Source organism: Calonectris borealis, chromosome 2, assembly GCF_964195595.1.
Source record: "Calonectris borealis chromosome 2, bCalBor7.hap1.2, whole genome shotgun sequence".
Taxonomy (NCBI): Eukaryota; Metazoa; Chordata; class Aves; order Procellariiformes; family Procellariidae; genus Calonectris; species Calonectris borealis.
The window spans coordinates 26,998,580-27,017,888 of NC_134313.1; the positions used below are offsets into that span (position 1 = coordinate 26,998,580).

Here is a 19,309-nt window from a genome sequence, read left to right on the forward strand (position 1 = left end):
TCTTCTTAATGTAAGGAAGATATTGTCAGAAAAGGGAACAAGACAGATTTCCATTTGTTAAAATAAAGATCTCAAGCCACTTCAGTTTAGTAATTTCAGCATGAAGATGTACAGACTATACCTTTTCTCTAATACATCCAAATCCCACTTCAGATGAGCAGCAACTTTAAGAGCAAGAAGTTTTAAAATGCGGTTTCTTTTGTTATCAGGTGGTGGCTGGACTTGGTTCTGTTCATTCACTGATGGTTTCGAAGCTTGTTCCAAGAACTGCACAATCAGCTGTACAGGTGGCGGATCTGCAAAAAACACAGCCACTCTTCAAATTCTTTGTAAGCCCAGAAATTAATTTCTTGTTGCAGCTCTGAACAGGGATCTTATCTCTTTGTCATTTATACAGCTGACATTGTCACCTGGCAAATTCTAACCCCAAAGGATATCTTACTTATGCTGACTCAAATCAGACTATCAACATATCTTTGTTTAACCTTCAAGTTTACTTGATCATGGTAACCACACTCTCATACTTTTATGTATTTTCACTATTTTGTATTAATTATGTTTCAGTACTTGCATCTACAGAAAATAAATGTTGCCTATAGAAATCACAAGTCAGCTGTTGTAAAAATATATACCTACTTGTAATTCTCCTCTGTATTTTAAAATATGTTTGCAAGCAACTGCTGGTACTTCTGAATACGTTTAGAAGACACTTTCAGACAGATTTAAAAAAAAAAAAAAAGCGCCCCCAAATCTCACCCTTACAATAAAGACAGTCTCTCCAGTACCTTTGAGCTGTTTGAAAAAACTGAAGCCAAGTCGTAACTATTACATTCTCACTGAACTTTGTGAAACATAAAACTAGTATTAATCATTATTTTTAATCGCAAAATAGCAATGTAAGATCTAAGTACAAAGATATAGCCTGCCTATGCTTAAATTTACTTTTTGTAGAGGCGATACTGTCCCAGGTTTTCCTGTTTCATCCACCTGCTTGTAGAATTCAGGTACTGAAAGAGACGATTCCCACTTAGGATCATCAAAAGATCAGCTACTTTTAAATATGGTCATTTTCTTATAATACATCAGACTAGGTTTCTATTCATTCCAGGTCTAAGCAGACAGAGCAATTTCAGCACTGAACCTTTAGGACGACTCTAGTTCCTGATGCTAGCAAGACTTAATGGGAGAAAACCAGCTACAAATTGTAATGATTTTTACAAACAGCACTTCACTTTGTAAAAGTAAATAACTCGTAAGATTTCCACGAACAAAATTCACATATGTGAAAGGAAAAATGATCTACCACAGAGCAAAGATAGAGAAATTAAGTTAATAAATAGGAAAGTTAATGTAAAGCGAGAAAAATACATTCTTGTTTGCGCTAACTACCTCTGCATAGCCGTGGCTGCACGCCACTGGGCCTGACGTCCCTGTCTCACCCTCTGCACCGTGACATCCCCACCACTGGAGCCGCCAGTACCACAGCGCACAAGCCCCCCGGCAGCAGACCCCTCCGCATCGACACCCTTCCGCCTTACAACCCCTCCGGCTGCCCCTCCGTGCCAAGCCTGCCCTTCGGCCGGGGGCTTTTTGCCACCGCGTTACCAGCGCCGGGGTAGCAAAGACCCGCGGCGCCTCCCCGGGGGGAAGCCAAAGGCGAGGAAGGGAGGGAGCGAGAGAGAGACGAAAGAGGGCGGGCAGGAGGCGGCGCCGGTGCGCGGCCGGCAGCGCCAGCAGCAGGCCCCGGGAGGGCGGAGGCAGTGGCCGAGCTGCAGGCCGCAGCGGCAAGGGAAGGGGCCCGCAAGAAAACGAGCGAGCGTTTCTTCCCCGCGGCCCGTGAGGAGCCGGGGAGTGACGCCGGGCTGCGCCCAAAGCCGACGGGAGGTGGCCGCCAGCACGGGCCCCGCCACACGCACCGGGAGAGGCCTTCTGCAGGTGCTGCTCCAGTAGCGCCTCCTCCAGCAGGAACTCGAACCAGGAGGTCTGCGGCGGCGTGCAAGGCCGGCTGGAGGTGGCGGCTTCCCGGTCCGCCGCTTCCGCGCTCATCGCTGCCGCCTGCCCCGAGGGCAGCTCCGCATTCACCCGCGGCCGCGCCAGTCGCACCCGCCTCGGAGGAGGTGGCAGCAGCAACAAGATGGCCGCCAGCCACCGCCCCCTCACGCAGGCGGGGGGGCGGGGCTACTTGAGGCTCCGCCCCCCAGCGCGGAGCCCCGGTCGATAGGGCTGCGCGGGAGCGGTCCTGTGGCTGAGACCCCGCCCACCACGGCGGGGGTGCGGCGGGGGGCGGTCAGGGCTCAGTCCCGCCTCCTCACCCCTCAGCTCCGCTTTAGCTGCCGCGGAGGTCGCGGCTTGGCGCTGCCCGCACACCCGGGAGGGAACCTGGCGGAAGAACAGCCTAACCTCCTTCCGAAATCGCTGGGAGCGTGTGGTGGTGTAACCGGCACCCCCAGCGCCACTGCAGCCTTGCGTGTCCCCTGTGGCCGTGCCCCCACAGTGGCATCCCCTGGGAGCCCTGAGGCCCAGCCCCACCTGAAGAGGTGGCTCTTGCCACCCACCCTCACAGCCACAGGCTCGTAAATCCTCCCTTGCCTTACCTCTCCCTCCTTCCCTTCCCCTGCTGCTGCTTAATTAATAATAAATACATTATTTAATTTGTGGTGACTAGCAGTTATCCAGAGAAGAGGGCAAGAAGGGAGTGCTCAGAGCTGGGCCCTTCCAGTGGTCAGAGCAGGCTGCCGCAGCTCAGCCTGGGGTGAAGCGGCTAATCCTCTGCCCTGCTCCTGCCCACGCACGCCTTAATGCCTTACGGAAAGGCAGAGAAATTAAGACCTTGATCCATGGAGAAGGGCCGATTCAAATCAAGTGGCAGAAGCTCCCACTGTTATCAAGATGTCCACATTGATGTAGTCCATGTCTGTCTATGCCAGGCTCTAAGCTGCAACTAGCCAGGAGTTGGTTCTCCGGCTTTTCAGATATCCCTGTCCCTAGGATGTCAATGTCTGGGGGAGAAGCAGGATGACTAGCAGAAGCTTTAACTATTTCAGTCATTTGGCTGAATTTCTCAAATATTTTACCAAGAAAAGAGTTTACAAAGGCTGCACAGCAAGTTTTCAATGTTGATATACGATGCACATCTCTTTTGCCCCAGTCATTGCTGTAAGTGACTCGGCCATTTTTCCTTTCCTACAGGACTGCTACTCATCTACTCAACAGCCACAACTTCTGCAGCAAGCAAACCAGGGAATACTGCATCAAACTAGTGCCTGGTATGGCCCTTTCTCAGTCTCAGTCCATCTATGTAAGCTAGGCAGTGACCTGCCAGCCATAAACATTCTGCATTTTACTGTAAGTAACTCAAGGAGACAGAAGAACTTTCCTCTTTCTCACCTTCCATGACGACAGAAGTCCATTACATGTCCTGACTACAATGCAATTTGTTACCTTCTGTCGTGTGTGTTACCTCGTGTCTTGTTATTTGAGGGAAAAAAATTAACTACTGCTTCAGCTTTCCTGAGATATTGTTTAATGCATCCATATGTAAAATGTTCAGTTTCAGAATATGAATTATAAAATAATCCTCTGGGAGATCATAGTTATCCTGTTAGCATTATTTGTAGCACATTGTTCAAATTAGTCTCTTTTGGAAGAAACAGTTTAACAATAATTATGCTAAGCTTTATTTGATACCAAGTTCAGAAGGGGCAACTTAATAAAGAGCAATAAAAATGTATATGCCCTTCATGAAAATATTCTAAGAATTCAAGACTCGGAACAGTCACCTTACTGAAGTTCTGGGGCTCAGCAGTTTTCATTTGCAGCAACAACATAAGTAATATCCCCAGATGTAAGAGATTTTGTAGTTTCTTACCACACCATACATCTTTAGAAAGGAGGAAAAATTTACATTAAGCAAGATGTGGCTATATGTTAATATAGCTACAATATTTATTTTTTATGACTTTGTAAAAACAATCAATGCCCAGCCATGTGAGACTTTGGCATGAAGGAGTGGCTCATACTGACTCTTTGCTCCAAATCTCTCTAATAAATATTGCTATTTTAGTATCATTGATATAAATAATTTTATGGAATGAATGCAGATTGTTTTATTCAGTTCACATGGTGTTTTTGTTCAATCAATTTTCAGTGTAAATTACACTTGTTCTAAAAGTATCAAAATCTTCCTTCTAGGTACAAAACCAATTTACATTTGCATTTTTTATGCCAAGTAAAATGATGAATAGTGATGAAAGATCTAATTTTAAAACAATATTTATAAACCAAAGGAAGTGTCAAGACTTCAATAAAAAACAAACGTTGAGTATCATGTTGTACTGGTAATTAAAAAAACACTGAGTAGAAAACAATTTTAAAAACCTTAGCACTTCAGAGCTTTCAAGCACTCCGAAAGCACCTTGTTAACATTCACACATCACCCCAGGCATTGGTAGCTGCCCCTATTTCAGAGAGGTAAGAGAGAAAGGGAAAGAACAAATTGATTTACCCATGGTCACAGAGGTGAGTGTTCAAGTCAATGTTAGATTTCAGAAGCTCCTGACTCCCTTTCCATGCTCAAACCACAGTCCTTTTTTGGGGCGTGGGAGTAGGAGGAGGCAAAGGGGAACAGGGTAGGTTTCCTGTGCTTTCTGTTTTGAGGATCCCAATTTTGACAATGATTCTCCTGATAGAAAGGGTTCAGTTCCAACTTTTGCCTGGATGCCCTTCCAGCTTCTCTTCACACCCGCTATCAGCTCTTCTGTTTTCCAGCTGCAGACTTTGAAGAAGGATTCCAGATGAATAGCAAAATTGGAAATAAAAGCTTACTGAATAGAAATTTTTCCAGGTCTTACAACCGCTTTTAAATGTATAAAATTGTCACACCAGCAAAGTGCTATTCACAGGTAGGATCTTTCCACTCTTTTCCCCTCTTTACAGGTAATTAGAAAAAGGGTCAGACAGAAAATGTCTCACACGGTTGGGCAGCCTGTAACAGTGAGTGAGGTGGTGTGTGTGACGTCAAGGGAGATTACAGTTTAGGAGGATAAAACAAAAGCTGACAAGCAAACCAGAAATTTAAAATGTTTTATATTTAACATTTGTAATAATTATTTCACAGCCTAAAATGAATGCAATTTTAAAAAAATGCCCTACCCATTGTTACCCACCTGATAGGATTCACATTAATATTAGGAGGAAAATAATTCAAGTTCTTGCATCCAGGATAATTCTAGCAAGTCATTGTGGTCTACACAAATAAAAAAGGATATTATAATGCTATTCTATACAAACCCTACATTCCAAAGTTTTCAAGAAAATTCATGCTTTAAAAGTCTTTGCACTTCTACCATTAAATAATTGTTTGTACAGTGCATATAAAAAGCCCATTCAGATTATCACTCCTGGGAAAAGTGAATATATCACACTACTGTAACTAAAAACTTGCATCAAGTAAGTTACTTGATATACCTCATATATAAAAAAGGGCATTTTTAAAAGTAGTGTCCATATGTCATAGCAATGTATCAAGTTCCTTTAACTCTGGTTACAAATGTTCGTTTGAGACCTTATAGAGTTCTTTAAGCTTGTCAAACTTTGACCCCCACTCTTGGAGGCAACCATAATTTAGATCTTCATCACCACTAATGGAGTCTAAGGAACTAAGGCTCCCTGCTACAGAGCACTGCCCTTCTAAGCAGTAAAAATGAATAGTGTCAGCTGGAAGACTCTGTAGATCGTTGTCTGCATCCCAGATGATTTGAGAAACATATTCCTTGAAGTCTGGGATGCTGGTAACAGCTGATGTTGATTGTTTTTGATGTGCATGTTTTGGGACTGAGTCTCTTTTTGGTCCAGTGGGTGTCCTGGAGTGTGGAGCAGCTGCCCTCAAGGAGAAGTGGGGAATGGTGTGGAGAGGTTTCTTCAGTTCATCTATATCGTAAGCATTCTGGGAAAAAAAAAATGCAAATATCAGAGAGGAAAAACACAAAAGGAAACAGGTTCCAAAAAATATTTTAAAACTCAATGCAGCACGAAACTGGATTCTTGAGTTTTCCATGAACTGAAGAAAAGAGAGGGCCTAGTTCAGAGGGCTAAGTTCAGATCATAACAAATCCCTTTGCTTAATGATAGTCTTCAGCTAAAGCAAGAATGCTGTTCCCAGAGCAGCCCCCTCAAAGGTGGCCACACATGACCACCATCATGAAAGGTACAGATTGGGCTGAAACAGAAGCCTCCCGCTCAAAAGTACTTCAGGTTAAAAAAAAAAAAAAAGCCAATTGGATAAGGACAATAAGTTAAATAAAAGCTCTGGGAAAGAAAGGTGAGGAGAGGTTGGATTTGCAAAGACTGGACTGAAGCTGCATCATACCTGGTCATGTTCTCCACCTCCTTCTTCATTATAATTGAAGACATTTTCTCTAACATCCTCCCAGCTTTCACGCTCTTCAGGAATGTGGTAAATTCCTCCTTTCCGGAACCCTGAACTCCCCCACTGACTCCACACCGTGTAGGAGACCAAGAGTGCTGGAAGAAATAAAGACATGTATTTGTTATATGACATATGACCAAGTATGATGCATGATAAACAAGTAGTTATATGACTCCTGAGATAGTAAATCAACTCTTAATTTGACAAGGTAAGAAATGCGTAATTGTTAATATATAAACAACTTATATTCAGGAATGTAAAGAATCATCTATGTATATTACATCATAAACTTCATTAAAAGGGTATTTTACTTACCTAAAGGAATCCATTTAAATAGAAGGCATTTTGGCCAATCTCTGGCCTTTCATCAATCCTGAGTAAATAAGATACCCAAAGTAAGTAAAACACTGTTTTAATGAAGGTTACAAGTGTAATATAATCATGGAGTCTTTACTATTCTGAGATGTGTATGCAGTTTATTAATATGAAAACAGTGTTATTAACTTTTCCGCCAAAGTGCGCCTGAAACTGTACACACTGTGAACATCTCTTTATGCCCCACACTCATAATGAGGCTTGCCTGTTAAGATCATAAACTTTCTAGAGGAAGATCTCTTCCTTCCTAACATGTAAATAGCAGGTACTAGCTGTAGGTCCTGCCTATTACAAATGTAAGGGCACAGGGCAGGTGGAAGTTTCAACTGGATGTGGCTGCACACAGATTTGCACACATAGATGAAAGCTCTTTCTTAAGAAGGATTGAAAATAAATGATTCTGAAAGACAGAAGTCCTAAATTTGCTTGAACTGGCTTCAAAGCAAGTAAACTGTAACTATGTGCTGATGCCCGTCTCTTAGCATCCTCAAATGAACTCCCAACTGGTGATCTCCAGAAAAATGTGGAAACACTGATCACAACATCAAGGGTAAAGCAGACTTGATTCAATGGAACAAGGTACAATATTAAAAAGAAAGAAAAAAGGTACTTGCTCTCCTACCTAGGAAGACAAGGAGGCACATGCTGATTGCCAGAATAGAGCCAGAGCTGAGTCCAACGGGTCTTCCAGCCTTCACCTGGCTAATTTCACACCATTTTCCCTTGTAACCTTCGGGGCACTGGCAGATAGTCTTGTCTTGGGACTGAGCCACACAGGTACCCCCATTCCTACAGGTCCAGTGTCCACAAGGTGATGAGGTACAGTGTCTGAGCCCTGTAAGGTTGTCAGTCACTTCTACTTTCCCAGCTGGACACCTGAACAACAAAAGCAGAAGATATCTTTTAGGGAAGCAAAGCACCTGAAGTTGTATGTTGTTTTGTGCAAAGTTTGTTACTATTTCTTTAAAGCCAATAATTAAAGTCTTTTCAAGCAAACCACAAATCCACACAGAGAGTATGACATACATGTGAAGTCTAACATAGTGAGCTAGTAGGCTTATGAAAACATGAACATATGTTCTGCTTTCCCTATGCAGAAGATATGCAGAAGAGCTTCACTCCTTCCTTAAAAAAGGGACTCATCAGCTTCTGAACAGACTAACCCTTTTTCCACAGACGTGTTCAAAACCCCTAGAAGGAAATGGATAGCTGAGATCAATGGGAAAAGGGCTAGCAAGCACTTAGTATAAGCTTTGTAATGTTCATTTGGACCTTTGGGAGAGATGTCATTGACTGCTCAGAATGACCCATCTTGTCTTTTAGGATTGCAGAGAAAGTGATTTCTTCTGATATGTAACTGAAGAGGCCATGGAGGAATACTGTGAGGGCACAGACCTGCTTTCTGCAATCCAAAGAAGAAATACTAGTGAATAAATGGAAGAGCTTTCATATTGTTCTTTCACAAGTAGACTGAAGAAAAGAGTGTCCCCAAGCCACACTTAAGACCATCTCACAGCGTCTTTCAGCAATGAATCACCAGGCCTCAGAAGTGCCAAATTTTGGCTGAATTGAAGGAATTCAAGTGGCTCCTTCTCCCAGTCCTGCATTTGGGTTTTTTAAGAGAAATGTCTGTATTTTGATTTGCATATTTTAATATATATTTTGAAAATTTTTCTTTAAAGAGCGGATCTTCTCTGAGGAACTAACTGTGTAAGACACCAGCTGGTGGGCTTTGGTTCTGACCCTGGGCAGCCAGTTTTGTGACAGTCTGATTTTGAAAGTCTTATTGTTTCATACAAAGTATGATTGATTTCAACCTCTTTACAGAAAATATATGTAAATATATATTGTATATGCAATATATTATATACATATATACACACACACACACTATATATATGCTGTATAAGAATATATATATTTTCACACAGAGGAGAGACCAAAGCTTTTGCAATCCACCTTTTATCAAAGGACATTTCACTTCCTCACTGGCCTGTGATCTTCTCACCATGGAAAAAATGATGGAGTAAATAGGTTCCATATCAGACTTGCAGGAAAAGGCAAGTTTGGTCCATGATGGGAGATGAGATGGAGAGAAGGATTTGTCCTTGGGATGCCCCTCTCTAGTCAGCAGCAGCAGGGAGTTTCACTGTTAGAAGCAAGTTGCCTGAACTAAGGTGGAAAGAAAGAGCTTCCCAACCACCCCTGGACGAAAACAAAAGCTTAGTGTACCGGCATTCATATTTTCTCCACAGGTCTACACAAAGGAAAGGGCTGTAACAGGGCTGGCTGCTGCAGGCACTGGAATGGCATCCCATCGTGACACCTTGCCGCCTCAGAATTAAGCCAAACTCTGTGCTTTTGCCTTCCACGAGAAGCGGCTGACCATTCAGCTGGACATCACGCATACAACCTGCATCAAAGCAGGAGAGTATACAGAGAAATGCATTGAGTTAGCAACTTCCTCACCTCAAGCCTTGCCCCCAACACATATGCAGGAGACCTTAGAGCATTGTAGAAAACTTAAAACATTTTAAAAAAAGATCCTTATGCTGCTTATCGGTTTTATTTTAGAAGAAGAGCTACAGGACATGTGCCTATGTGCTCTGGCCAATCTACAGATTGACAATACTTCTCCAGGACAGCTTGGTTGTACCGATGCAACAATTTAGCAGAATTGTGCTATGAACCAGAATAGCTCCACTGAATTAATCTAGATTTAAAATATAATCTTAAAAGTGGGCTGAATGAGAAAAAACAGAATGGAAAAAGCTGTCTTCTTGTTGAGCCACAATCTCCAAGTCCCAGCACCCGACCCCAGGAAACGGAGAAAGCACCACAAGTTGCCTTGCAAATCCTTTTCCTCCTATCAGGAGGTGTCATGTCTGTTCCTTAAAACCTTCCGAGGCAAAAAGGGAGTGAAGACTGCAGCATGAGTTCCCTGCTTGGAGCCTTTGACATGGGAAATAAAAATACAAAGTGCTATTTTTTAATATCTACAGGAAATCTCACGTCTTCACTAGGAGCAGATACAATGGCAAATAAGGAGTTGAACATTGGCTCTGAATTCCCTAGTAAAGGAGGTGGGATTTCATGGGCATAGTAGTCTCCATGGGAATTCTTTCCTGAGTTTTAGATTCTCCAATACACTCAAAGATGCCACTTTTAGGCTTTAATTCCCTCCTTTTAGGAACCCGTCATATCATTTACCTTGGAAATCGCTCTCTGAATGATTGGGAAGGCGGTTTCCTAGCACGATGCTTGCCCAATCCATTTCAAACCATCTATTTGTACCCAAGACAGAGGTCACTTCTTGATCACCTCCACCACTGTTAACGCGCAGGGTAAATTCATTATTGTAGCGCTCCATGGTCAGAAGAACCCACTGGCCATTGTTTATACGTAATGTCCTCATTCTCAGAGAGTGATTTTTGTCCCCCAAGCTGAAGTTAACGCTGAAGAAACCCTCGACCACCTAGAGGAAGATGATAAAGACCTTTAACAACAGAAATGCACTTCTAAATGTTATTACACAGCCCTGCCTCAAGAAATGGACCCGAGTTTTTAAAACGAAAATGGCACTCTTGTTTTTAAGTAAGTGCTTTATTCCCAGATAAAAATTACCACAAAGGAAACTGCAGGTCCAGGAATTATCAAGTCTTTTCTTTACAGGCCACTCTTCTAACTCACATGAACCTTTTTATCAGTCTTCTCCCTACTGATGTTTACCTCTAAGTCTTCCCAGCTGACCCTCCCGTTACAATTGGAATAATTAGCCTCTGTCTAGCTAATATAATCCAGACAGCTTTTTTCAACAGCAACAAAAATGTAGAGACAAGTTTTATAGCCAGAGACAGATAGAAACAAAGGGAAAAGGCAAACAGGACAAAACAATCTTCCCCATTCACGTGTATCACATGCACTCACCTGCACATTTTGCAGGCAGTGAAACAACCAGGATCTATGCTATGAAAGCGTAATACTGAGAAGGACAATGCAAATGAAAGTAGTTATCCTCATGTGGAAAATTCTTGCTCTTTATTACATTACAGAATAGGTGTCCTTAATCGGAAACTGCATCTTTTTCTCTTACTAGGGTACTCCATGACAAATTAAGAGCACTGAAACAGAACAGCTTTTGGACTGCTCACCTCCAGTCGGATGTATCCATTCCCATCTGCAGAGGCCAAGCTGAGAAGGGTGCTGTGGGAGATACGACTGCGCACCATCAGCTGGATCCGAGTGCTGTGAGTGCTGAGGATGCTTCTCGGCTCATAATGGATCCAACTGTCCCTTCCAAATGCCCATTCTGGAAGAACTAAGCACAACACACAGAAAACCAAAGTGAAAACCTCGGAAATTACTGCTCCCTCAGATCTCTACTGCTTGAGAATTAACTAGTTCTGAATGTCAGAGTTTTAGTTCTTAAGAAACTTTGGCAACGTAATGAAGCGTCATGGAAAGCACCCCCTCGCTGCCAAGGGAATTAAGAGAAAAAGAACAAATCAAGGATACAGAATTTAGGCAGGAAAGGGACAGTTAGATACTGTCTTTAACATTCTGCCTGTCACAAGCTACACGTTCTATCCAATCACTCCTACACTGAGCCAAATAATAACTTTTTTTTTTTAAGATCTGAAACATATCTTCCAGTAAAGTAGTTGGTACTGATCTGAAGACAAAAAAAAAAAAAAAAAGCCTCTAACGTTTCTTTCAGTAGTTGAGTCCTGTGGTTAATAACCCTCACTGTTAGAAAACATGCAGTTTACTTCCCATTTCAGTTGGCACAAGAGAAAGCCTCGGGGCAGGCACAGTCAAAAGTCATGGTTTTTTTTTTAATTACAAAGAGAGATTAAGTCAGTGTTCATTATTTTAACTAGAGAAAATGCACTGAAATTAATTCTTTCCTCATCATCCTGGGGAATCCATCTGAGAGTCGTCCAGCAAGAGTTTGATGAAGTTGCACTGCACACTTCTGTGGAAATCAAAAACCACTAAACCATTCAGACCCTGGTGCTCTTATGCAGCAGGCACCCATTTCAGTCTCACTACCTGACAGGAATCCTAGATCTGCTTGTTCTGGGCACAGCTTAGTTGAAAAAAGAAGTTTCTTCTTACCAAATAAAGACATAGTCCAAGTTAGTTACTAGACAGGAAGAATGCTGGGTCACCAACAGCTCATCTGAGGTCAGTGTCACGCAAGTAGAAATCTAAAGAGTGCCCAGCTCATCCTGGGGCATTTCGTCTGGTTCCCAGGACATGAAATAGCAAATGATCAAGAGACTTCATTTCTGCACTCTCTTTTCCTCTCACTGTTTCTCCCCTCCCTTTTCTTCCTTGAAGCGTGTTTTCTTTTCTCCCCTAGCTTATTCCCCTCATATTATTCTTCCTAGCCCACTGTTCTCTCTTGTTCACTATCTCTGCAGCTACAGGCTCTAGCTGATGAGCAGGGATGGGTTTTCTTGGGACACTACAGTGACTCCTGTCCCCAGCTGTCTGCTCCTTGCTGCAAGCACGGCTCAGCCATTCATAAAGCACCAGCTGGACACCAGCATTTTGCAGCCCAATATATTAGCAGAAGCTGGAACCAATCAAAGTTTTCCTATTACATCAGGATATGACTTACGGATTTGGAATAACTACTTTCTGAGCACTTGGTTTGTCCCACAGTGGTGAGGGGTAGGAGCCAATACGGCAGCTGGGCTTGTGAGCCAGCATCCCAAGATAATGCAAAACAGAGTAAGATTCAAATCTAAGCAGATGTTTATAAACCAGTATCATCTGTCTGCAAAACATTAATACAAAAAACTGAACTATATTAACCATTTCTGTGGTCATTATAAACACTTTAAACAGTGAAGGCTCCAGGCCTAGTGTCGATTACTATTCCAGTCCTCACCCCGTTGGACAGACAGAGCTTCCGCTGAGTAATTTACTGTCACACCTTTTAAATCTTGTGTGGCAGGCGGAGAAAGGACGAGAGGGTCTGGCTGCCAGCAGAGGGTATTATTGTTCCGTATACAAGAAGGAAAAGTAAGCGCGTTGAGCTGAAAGGATACGTGTGATACACCGCCAGTCCTGTCTATTAATCACAACACATGGATTCAACGCCAGCTTGCACGCGCTCCTTTCCAGCTGCTCACTGCTGCTCATCCTCACCTGCTCATTCAAACCACAGGACTGAGGGGGCTAATTCTCTTCCCACACTACACAAAGCCCCCAAAGTTATGGGGCACTGGTGCTCATTATGAACTGTTATGATCAACCCCATCGTTTGTACCTTGTACCTAGAGGGAGAAGGCAGACACAGGGCAGGTAAAGTCTCAATAAACACCTGTAACTCACTTCTGATTTCTGCTTCAGAGCAATGGCTGCTGAAGGTATTAAGATAGGGAGGACAGAGCCACCTTCAAGTGTGTGTCCCCTGTACCCTGAACATGGCTGTGGGCTACTAAGAGTCAAATAATTTATTTCCTAAATTTTTTAATTGTGCTAAAATTTTGCACTTTCTCACAATGTCTCTGAGGTTTTCATTATCCACCCTTGCATGCTTTTGTTCTCTGATACATATTTCATGCTGATTTTGTACAGGATAACGCGTTTGCTGGAGCCAGCCTGATATTATGTCCCCACATGCACCCACTGCTGTGGTCTAGGGGCATTCAATTCATTCCAGTGACAGACACAAATGCAATTATCCCCGTTTTATAGATGGAAAATCGGGCCTGAGGATAACTTGAAGGTCATGCCCCCAGGTTTCACAAAGAGAACATGCTAAGCTGGTAACCTCATCACTCTTATAACCACTGCAAGGTGACAAATAGTACCATGTTCATTAAGCTACATTTTGTGATCAGTATAATCAGAGGAAGAAGGCACAACATGGAATTTTTCATCTTTCACCATTGAGAAATAAGATGCTGTGATGAAAAGGACAAAACAACCCATCTGACCACTTGCCTCCCCTGCAGAGTAAAGCAGGTCTCAACAAGACCCTCATCTGTGACATTATCTTTATTCAACAAGAGTCAGAAGGATCTTTACATCGCTGCAGATCTAAATCATTCCCAGAGTACAGCATGGTCTTATCACACTACTCAGTTTAAAGTCATGGCAAATTTAGAGCAGTATGTTTGATGCTGTTCCCACAGATCCTCACCATGAATTTCTCCCTAGAACTTGCAGTACCTTTTTCACACGCTGGTCCAGCATATCCTGGGGAACAGTCACAGCGGAAGAAATCCCAACCACCAACACACTTGCCGTGGGCACCACAGGAGGCCATCCCACCGCTCTGACACATTTCATCCATAAGGACACAGCCGGGAGCGCTGTTCAGGGACTCTGCAGGGTGCTCTAAATCATAGACCTGGAAAAGGACAAAGAGAAGTATCACATCAGGTGTCTACAGTTAACAGCAGTAAACCCAACACTGGTCTTAGTAGCCCTACCTTACTATCCACAATGACATTGCGTATGCAGCCAACAAACCCTCTGAAGTGCCTTTGTGAATCGTGGTAAGGCAAAGTCTTCTTAACTCCACCCAGCTGCAGGGGCTGATGGCCACTGAAGAGCCCACCCATGCTGAAGGGAAAGAAAGAATTAGTGGCGTGCAAAATACAGCAACTTGGCTGATTTCCCCCCTCGCCCCCTTTTTCCTTTGATCTTTTGAGTAATTATGTTTCCAGTTCTTGTTGTTGTTTGGGGTTTTTTTACCTTTGAGATCCCACAGTCTCTCCAGAGGCTTCACAGGCAGACAGATCCATTTGGGAGATCTTCTTAATGACACCGTCATTGTCTCTAACTGAGACATTTACGCAGTGGTCAAGAATCAGCTTCACTTTCTAGAGAAAGGCATTATTTAAAACAATTGCACCCAGAGATATGCATACGTTTTAATTACACATTTTCTTTCACTTAGCAGAAGGGGGAATAGTAACTATCAATTACAGTGCAGGAAACTTTATTAAAATAATAAAACACTTCCACATACTAATCTGGAATGTTATTGCACACGGCGTATAACTAAGAAGCCACACAAAAGAAAGATCTGACTCTACCATGACCACGCCAAGTCACTGACACAGTAGAGGGAAGATGGGATTTTCTTGGAGTTTTCTGCCAAATCAGAACCCAGAGGGACAATCTAGCAGAGCAGACGGTCTGCCAGGCTCCCCATCCCAGATCCTGACATGCCCCCCAGCTTGTCTTGTGTGGGAGGGGAAGGGGGAGCCTAGCAGATGCCTTCACCAGTATTTTATCAGCAAGATGCTCCCCTTACACAAAAGCATATCTACCTCCTTTGTGCTGCATGTCTAAAGTCACTTGGTTGGGCAGGGTTTCCTGCTCAGAGAAATTAAGGATATTTCACTCCATCAGTTCAGGAAGAATTTAGCCCCTGGATTATCACAGCTCTGTAGTCCAAGCGATAGATAGGATCATTAAACAAAGAAAATAGGAGGGCCAGTTTCAAAATTGGATTGGACTTCTCCAGGCCTTGTTCTGCTTCACTGCTTCAAGATTAAGGGGACGTCTGAGCTAACAAACTTCAGTCCCTGCTGTGGCAGAGATGATGAAAGACTGATTGATAAAAGAGCTCTACAGAAGGGAGGAAGGATTTGGAAGGAATAACTAGGTACGCGAATTAGTGCTTCCACAGGATTGTCCATATTTACACTTGCCTTTCCATCATTTATAATTTTAATATTGTGCCAGCGGCGATCTGCAACATTAACTTTTCGTGACAGCTGCAGGAAAAGCTCACCAGAGCTGTGGCTCACGGTCAGCGACGGGACGCCACCGGACAGCTCTGCAAAAGAAAGACTCCTACTGGATACACACTAACCATGTTCCCACTCAAACTCAGTTGAAACGACTGTTGCAGTTAGATTTTAGTTGGAGGAGTTCTTTAGACAGCTTAAAAAAATCCAACTTCTAACACAGTGACACAGGGTACAAACTGGGCATACTAGCAAATTGTTCTGCATCCTCCTTATTCTCCAAAAGTAACTTTCTGATAGGAAACTTTTAGGAAAAAACTTATCAGAAAGTTACTTTTGGAGAATAAGGAGGATGCAGAACAGTTGAATCTCATCTTCACACAAACACAAAGAACAAATACTCTTTAAGGTGCTAACCTAAAGCAAGGAAATCTTCCCGTTCTCCAGGCTGCCCTCGCACCACTGGTCCGTGGTACAACAGAAGGCCGTCGGCGACTTCAGTGATAAACTCTAAGGAGATGCGGCTCTCAAAGCAAGGCTTAAGAGGAGGGAACCAGGCATATCCGTGGCCTCTGAAGCTGTGTTTTGTCTGCTGGCAGTCTGGTCCGTGGAAATTTGCAGAACACTTGCATCTATTAAAAAAATAAATAAAAGCAAAAATCCGCCATCCAAGCAGAAGTTGCAAAGGGCTCTTCCCATAGCAGGACTCCCCGCTTCAAACACAGGAGCCCATGTTGCCTAGGCCATAGCGCGGTTTAAGCACTAGCAAAACTCCCGTCAAAAAACGTTCCCTACTGACTTGTTTGTACAAACACAATTTAGCTTTAGTTCTAAATGATAGTATGTCTATGCAAGAACATTCTGTGAATAAACGAGGGAGCCGTTGTAAGCACATGAAAACCTCTAATCTCTTCAGCAAAAAAAAAAGAAACCCACTTTTCACTAGGCTTAGTTATCAGCTTGTTCAAAGACTTTATAATGTTGACAGGGGAAGCAAAGGAATCATAGAATACCAGGTTGGAAGGGACCTCAAGGATCATCTGGTCCAACATGTCTTGGCAAAAGCACGGTCTAAACAAGATGGCCCAGCACCCTGTCCAGCTGAATCTTAAAAGTGTCCAACGTTGAGGAATCCACCACTTCCCTGGGGAGATTATTCCAATGGCTGATTGTTCTCATTGTGACAAACCTTCCTCTTGTGTCCAATTGGAATCTCCCCAGGAAGGGTGTGGGAAGGTAATACCACCCAGAAAAAGTGAGAAGAGGTGTGACAGTCGTAAATCTTGACACCTTCACTCTTATTGCAAGCTACTTGCTGGTTTATTTCCTTTACGCTATCAAAAATAGATGCTTGGGGTTCTTTTCTTAATACTCCTGGGATTCTGTAGAAAAGAGTAATCACAGCAGGACAGTAACAAAACTTGTAAGGGGGAAATCAAAGAAGCAACAGAAATGGGCAGGAGGACGGGGGGGGCCCTATTTCTTAGTTTCTGCTTCCCATAGATTGCTAGTACCTACTGAGAGCAGAATTACAAGGGTAGGATGCAGAAAAAGATCACTCACAAAACTACTGAAAATGGAGCAGAAGCAAAGAAACCTCAGAGTTGAGCAAATGACAGGCGGCAGAGCCTACCAAGGGTTTTGGGGCAGCAAAATTTCCCTGGTTGATTACATGTGAGCAGCAATGTCCGACTCAGATCTTTACCATGACCAGGGCTTCTGCAGCTTCAGTCTGTCCTGTCACCCCTACCAAGGGTGCTCAGAAGAGGCTGGCCAGTTGTTTCTGCTTTCCTATATTGGGATGACCATTTTTAAGCAAATACGCTTAAGGCTTGCTTTCTGGAAGGGGACCAGGCTCATTCTAAGCCAGTATAGTCCCATCATTTTTTTAATCTTTATACTATTTTATCTATGAGATGTCATTTTTGGAGAAAAAATGAGGGAAGAAACACGGGGAAGAGGTTATTAAGTGACATAAGTGATGTGATTAAAATGTTTAACAGCATTAAGGTAGGCTGCACAAAATAAGAGCATTTTGCAGGGTGGCATTAATGGAACCGGTGCAGCCTGCAAACTTCCCGAGGTATTCCCGGAGACCATGACAAACCTAAGTACCTACCTGAAAATAGAGGTTTGTTTGCAAGACCTGTGCATGAAGTATAACAAAACTCAGATCCGCCACAGTGAGAAGACACGCAATGATGCCTCCCCAAGCTTCCAGTCATCCTCCTTACAGACTGAACTAGAAGCATTTCGTTTGCACACCAGACGAAGCTTTACCAACCTGTAGCCCAAATCAGTATCTGCGCATGTGCCACCATTGAGACAAGGGTTTGTCTGGTATGAGGAGCAGGAGAGATGAGGACTCTCCCGAGCCGCACAGCCGCACAGGGCACGACTCAGGACTGTCACAGACACCAGTGAGACGCTTCCAGCAGTGGTTATTGTTGGCGCATGACTCTGTTCATGCTTGCTCATGCATCCGCTGCTATGAGTGCAGTTTGCAGTCACGCATTCATCAATGCCAATCTGGGTGATATTTATATCCAAGATGTTTTCCAGCTGCGGAGAACAATTAGTGGCATTCATCTGACTTTTCCACAGAAAGGAAACTCACAAATGACAGCAATGAAAAGCCCAAGTCTTACTTATTTTCAGAACTGGTTGCTATGCCACTTCCTTCCAACACCTACCTCACCCTATCCAGCCAAAGGCAGTTCAGCCTGGCATCTGTAAAGGCCAAAGCCTTGGTATAAGTCAATTATAGCATGATTAAACACTTAGAGGACAACAATATCGTCATATTTATCATAAGCTGAGTGAATAAATTTTAATCACTGATGGTTCTGATGGATTATTTACATAGCATCTGAGCTGCATTTTTAATTTGGACTTCTGTCTTAAAAATACTGGGAAGGGTAGACAGGTATTGGGCAATGAAGAAATACCTTTGCTGGCAAGAGTGAGTTGGTACTGCAGCACTGATTCGAAACATAACTTTTATTTCAGCCTCTGTGTACCAACAGACCCATTTCCAACAGAGCGAATCATTTAACTCTTAGCGACACTTTTTTTGCATGAACTTTGGAAAGTTGGAATTTTTGACTGGCTTGTGAGTTTCAGCTACAGAAGATTTCTGTGTAGAGGACTAAAAACTGAAATATTAAGACACCATGTAGAAAGGGAACAGCCAACACATCCTTTATAGAGTTTTCCAGTCTTTTCAATAGGAAAAATGTTCACATTCCTAAAAGCTCATTGTGTTTGGGTGACTTAATATGTATTTATAGGCTGGCTTTTAAAACATTCGTATCTGAAACTTAAGTGCTAAAGGGCTGTTGGATTTTACTGATTAAAACTATCCATTTTTCTCACACATTAGTCCCTCAGTCATTCCAAGTATGCGCATTCACTAGGCAATGGATATTATCTGAATAGACACAATGAGCGGATGCTGTGGTTTCATATGTAGTATGGATACTTACCCACGCTCTGGAGGCTGCTACATTGCCATTAAGTTTTTCTGCTTTATAATAAGGTGGACCATAAACTGCAAACCAAACATCAACCCCTCGGATTTGACCTGGGCTATTTAATACACTGAAAATGTGCACGTTTTCCAGTTGGACTGATATAATTTCTGAAAGCAGCTTCTTCATCTGGTAGTATTTACTCTGTTTTTCTGGGGATTGAGATATGAACTCCTCTGGAGTGATACCTGTAATAGAAGTTAAAAACCTGACAAACACATATCTTGCAACTGTTGTAGCAATAAAAGAGAGGAGCA

At 43.0% G+C, this 19,309-nt stretch overlaps 2 protein-coding genes across 12 annotated transcripts in view; both read right to left on the reverse strand.

Moving 5' to 3' along the window:
- Positions 1–2,154, reverse strand: part of INTS8 (integrator complex subunit 8) — a 28,099-nt gene extending 25,945 nt beyond the window's left edge. For 5 of the 11 annotated variants that reach the window (XR_012672298.1, XR_012672297.1, XR_012672296.1 and 2 more), the window contains exons 1-2: positions 1,917–2,154; positions 122–296 (exon numbers count right to left, since the gene is read on the reverse strand). Coding sequence is in view for 7 of the 11 variants with exons in the window: in XM_075141451.1 (XP_074997552.1) it covers positions 122–296; positions 1,917–2,046 (305 nt within the window). In the remaining 4 variants the exon portion in view is untranslated. Of the gene's footprint in view, positions 1–121; positions 297–942; positions 1,175–1,916 lie in introns of those variants that run through there. The other 6 variants (XM_075141446.1, XM_075141449.1, XM_075141448.1 and 3 more) reach the window with 2 other exon arrangements.
- A 3,358-nt stretch (positions 2,155–5,512) lies between these two features.
- LOC142078633 (neural-cadherin-like) overlaps positions 5,513–19,309 on the reverse strand; it is a 42,574-nt gene continuing 28,777 nt past the window's right edge. Inside the window, exons 20-32 of the mRNA XM_075141463.1 lie at positions 19,008–19,240; positions 17,807–18,084; positions 15,940–16,154; positions 15,484–15,611; positions 14,519–14,646; positions 14,254–14,386; positions 13,991–14,171; positions 10,954–11,120; positions 10,013–10,277; positions 9,035–9,215; positions 7,425–7,678; positions 6,368–6,522; positions 5,513–5,944 (exon numbers count right to left, since the gene is read on the reverse strand). Coding sequence (XP_074997564.1) covers positions 5,543–5,944; positions 6,368–6,522; positions 7,425–7,678; positions 9,035–9,215; positions 10,013–10,277; positions 10,954–11,120; positions 13,991–14,171; positions 14,254–14,386; positions 14,519–14,646; positions 15,484–15,611; positions 15,940–16,154; positions 17,807–18,084; positions 19,008–19,240 — 2,720 coding nt within the window. The 3' untranslated portion in view covers positions 5,513–5,542. The remainder of the gene's footprint in view (positions 5,945–6,367; positions 6,523–7,424; positions 7,679–9,034; positions 9,216–10,012; positions 10,278–10,953; positions 11,121–13,990; positions 14,172–14,253; positions 14,387–14,518; positions 14,647–15,483; positions 15,612–15,939; positions 16,155–17,806; positions 18,085–19,007; positions 19,241–19,309) is intronic.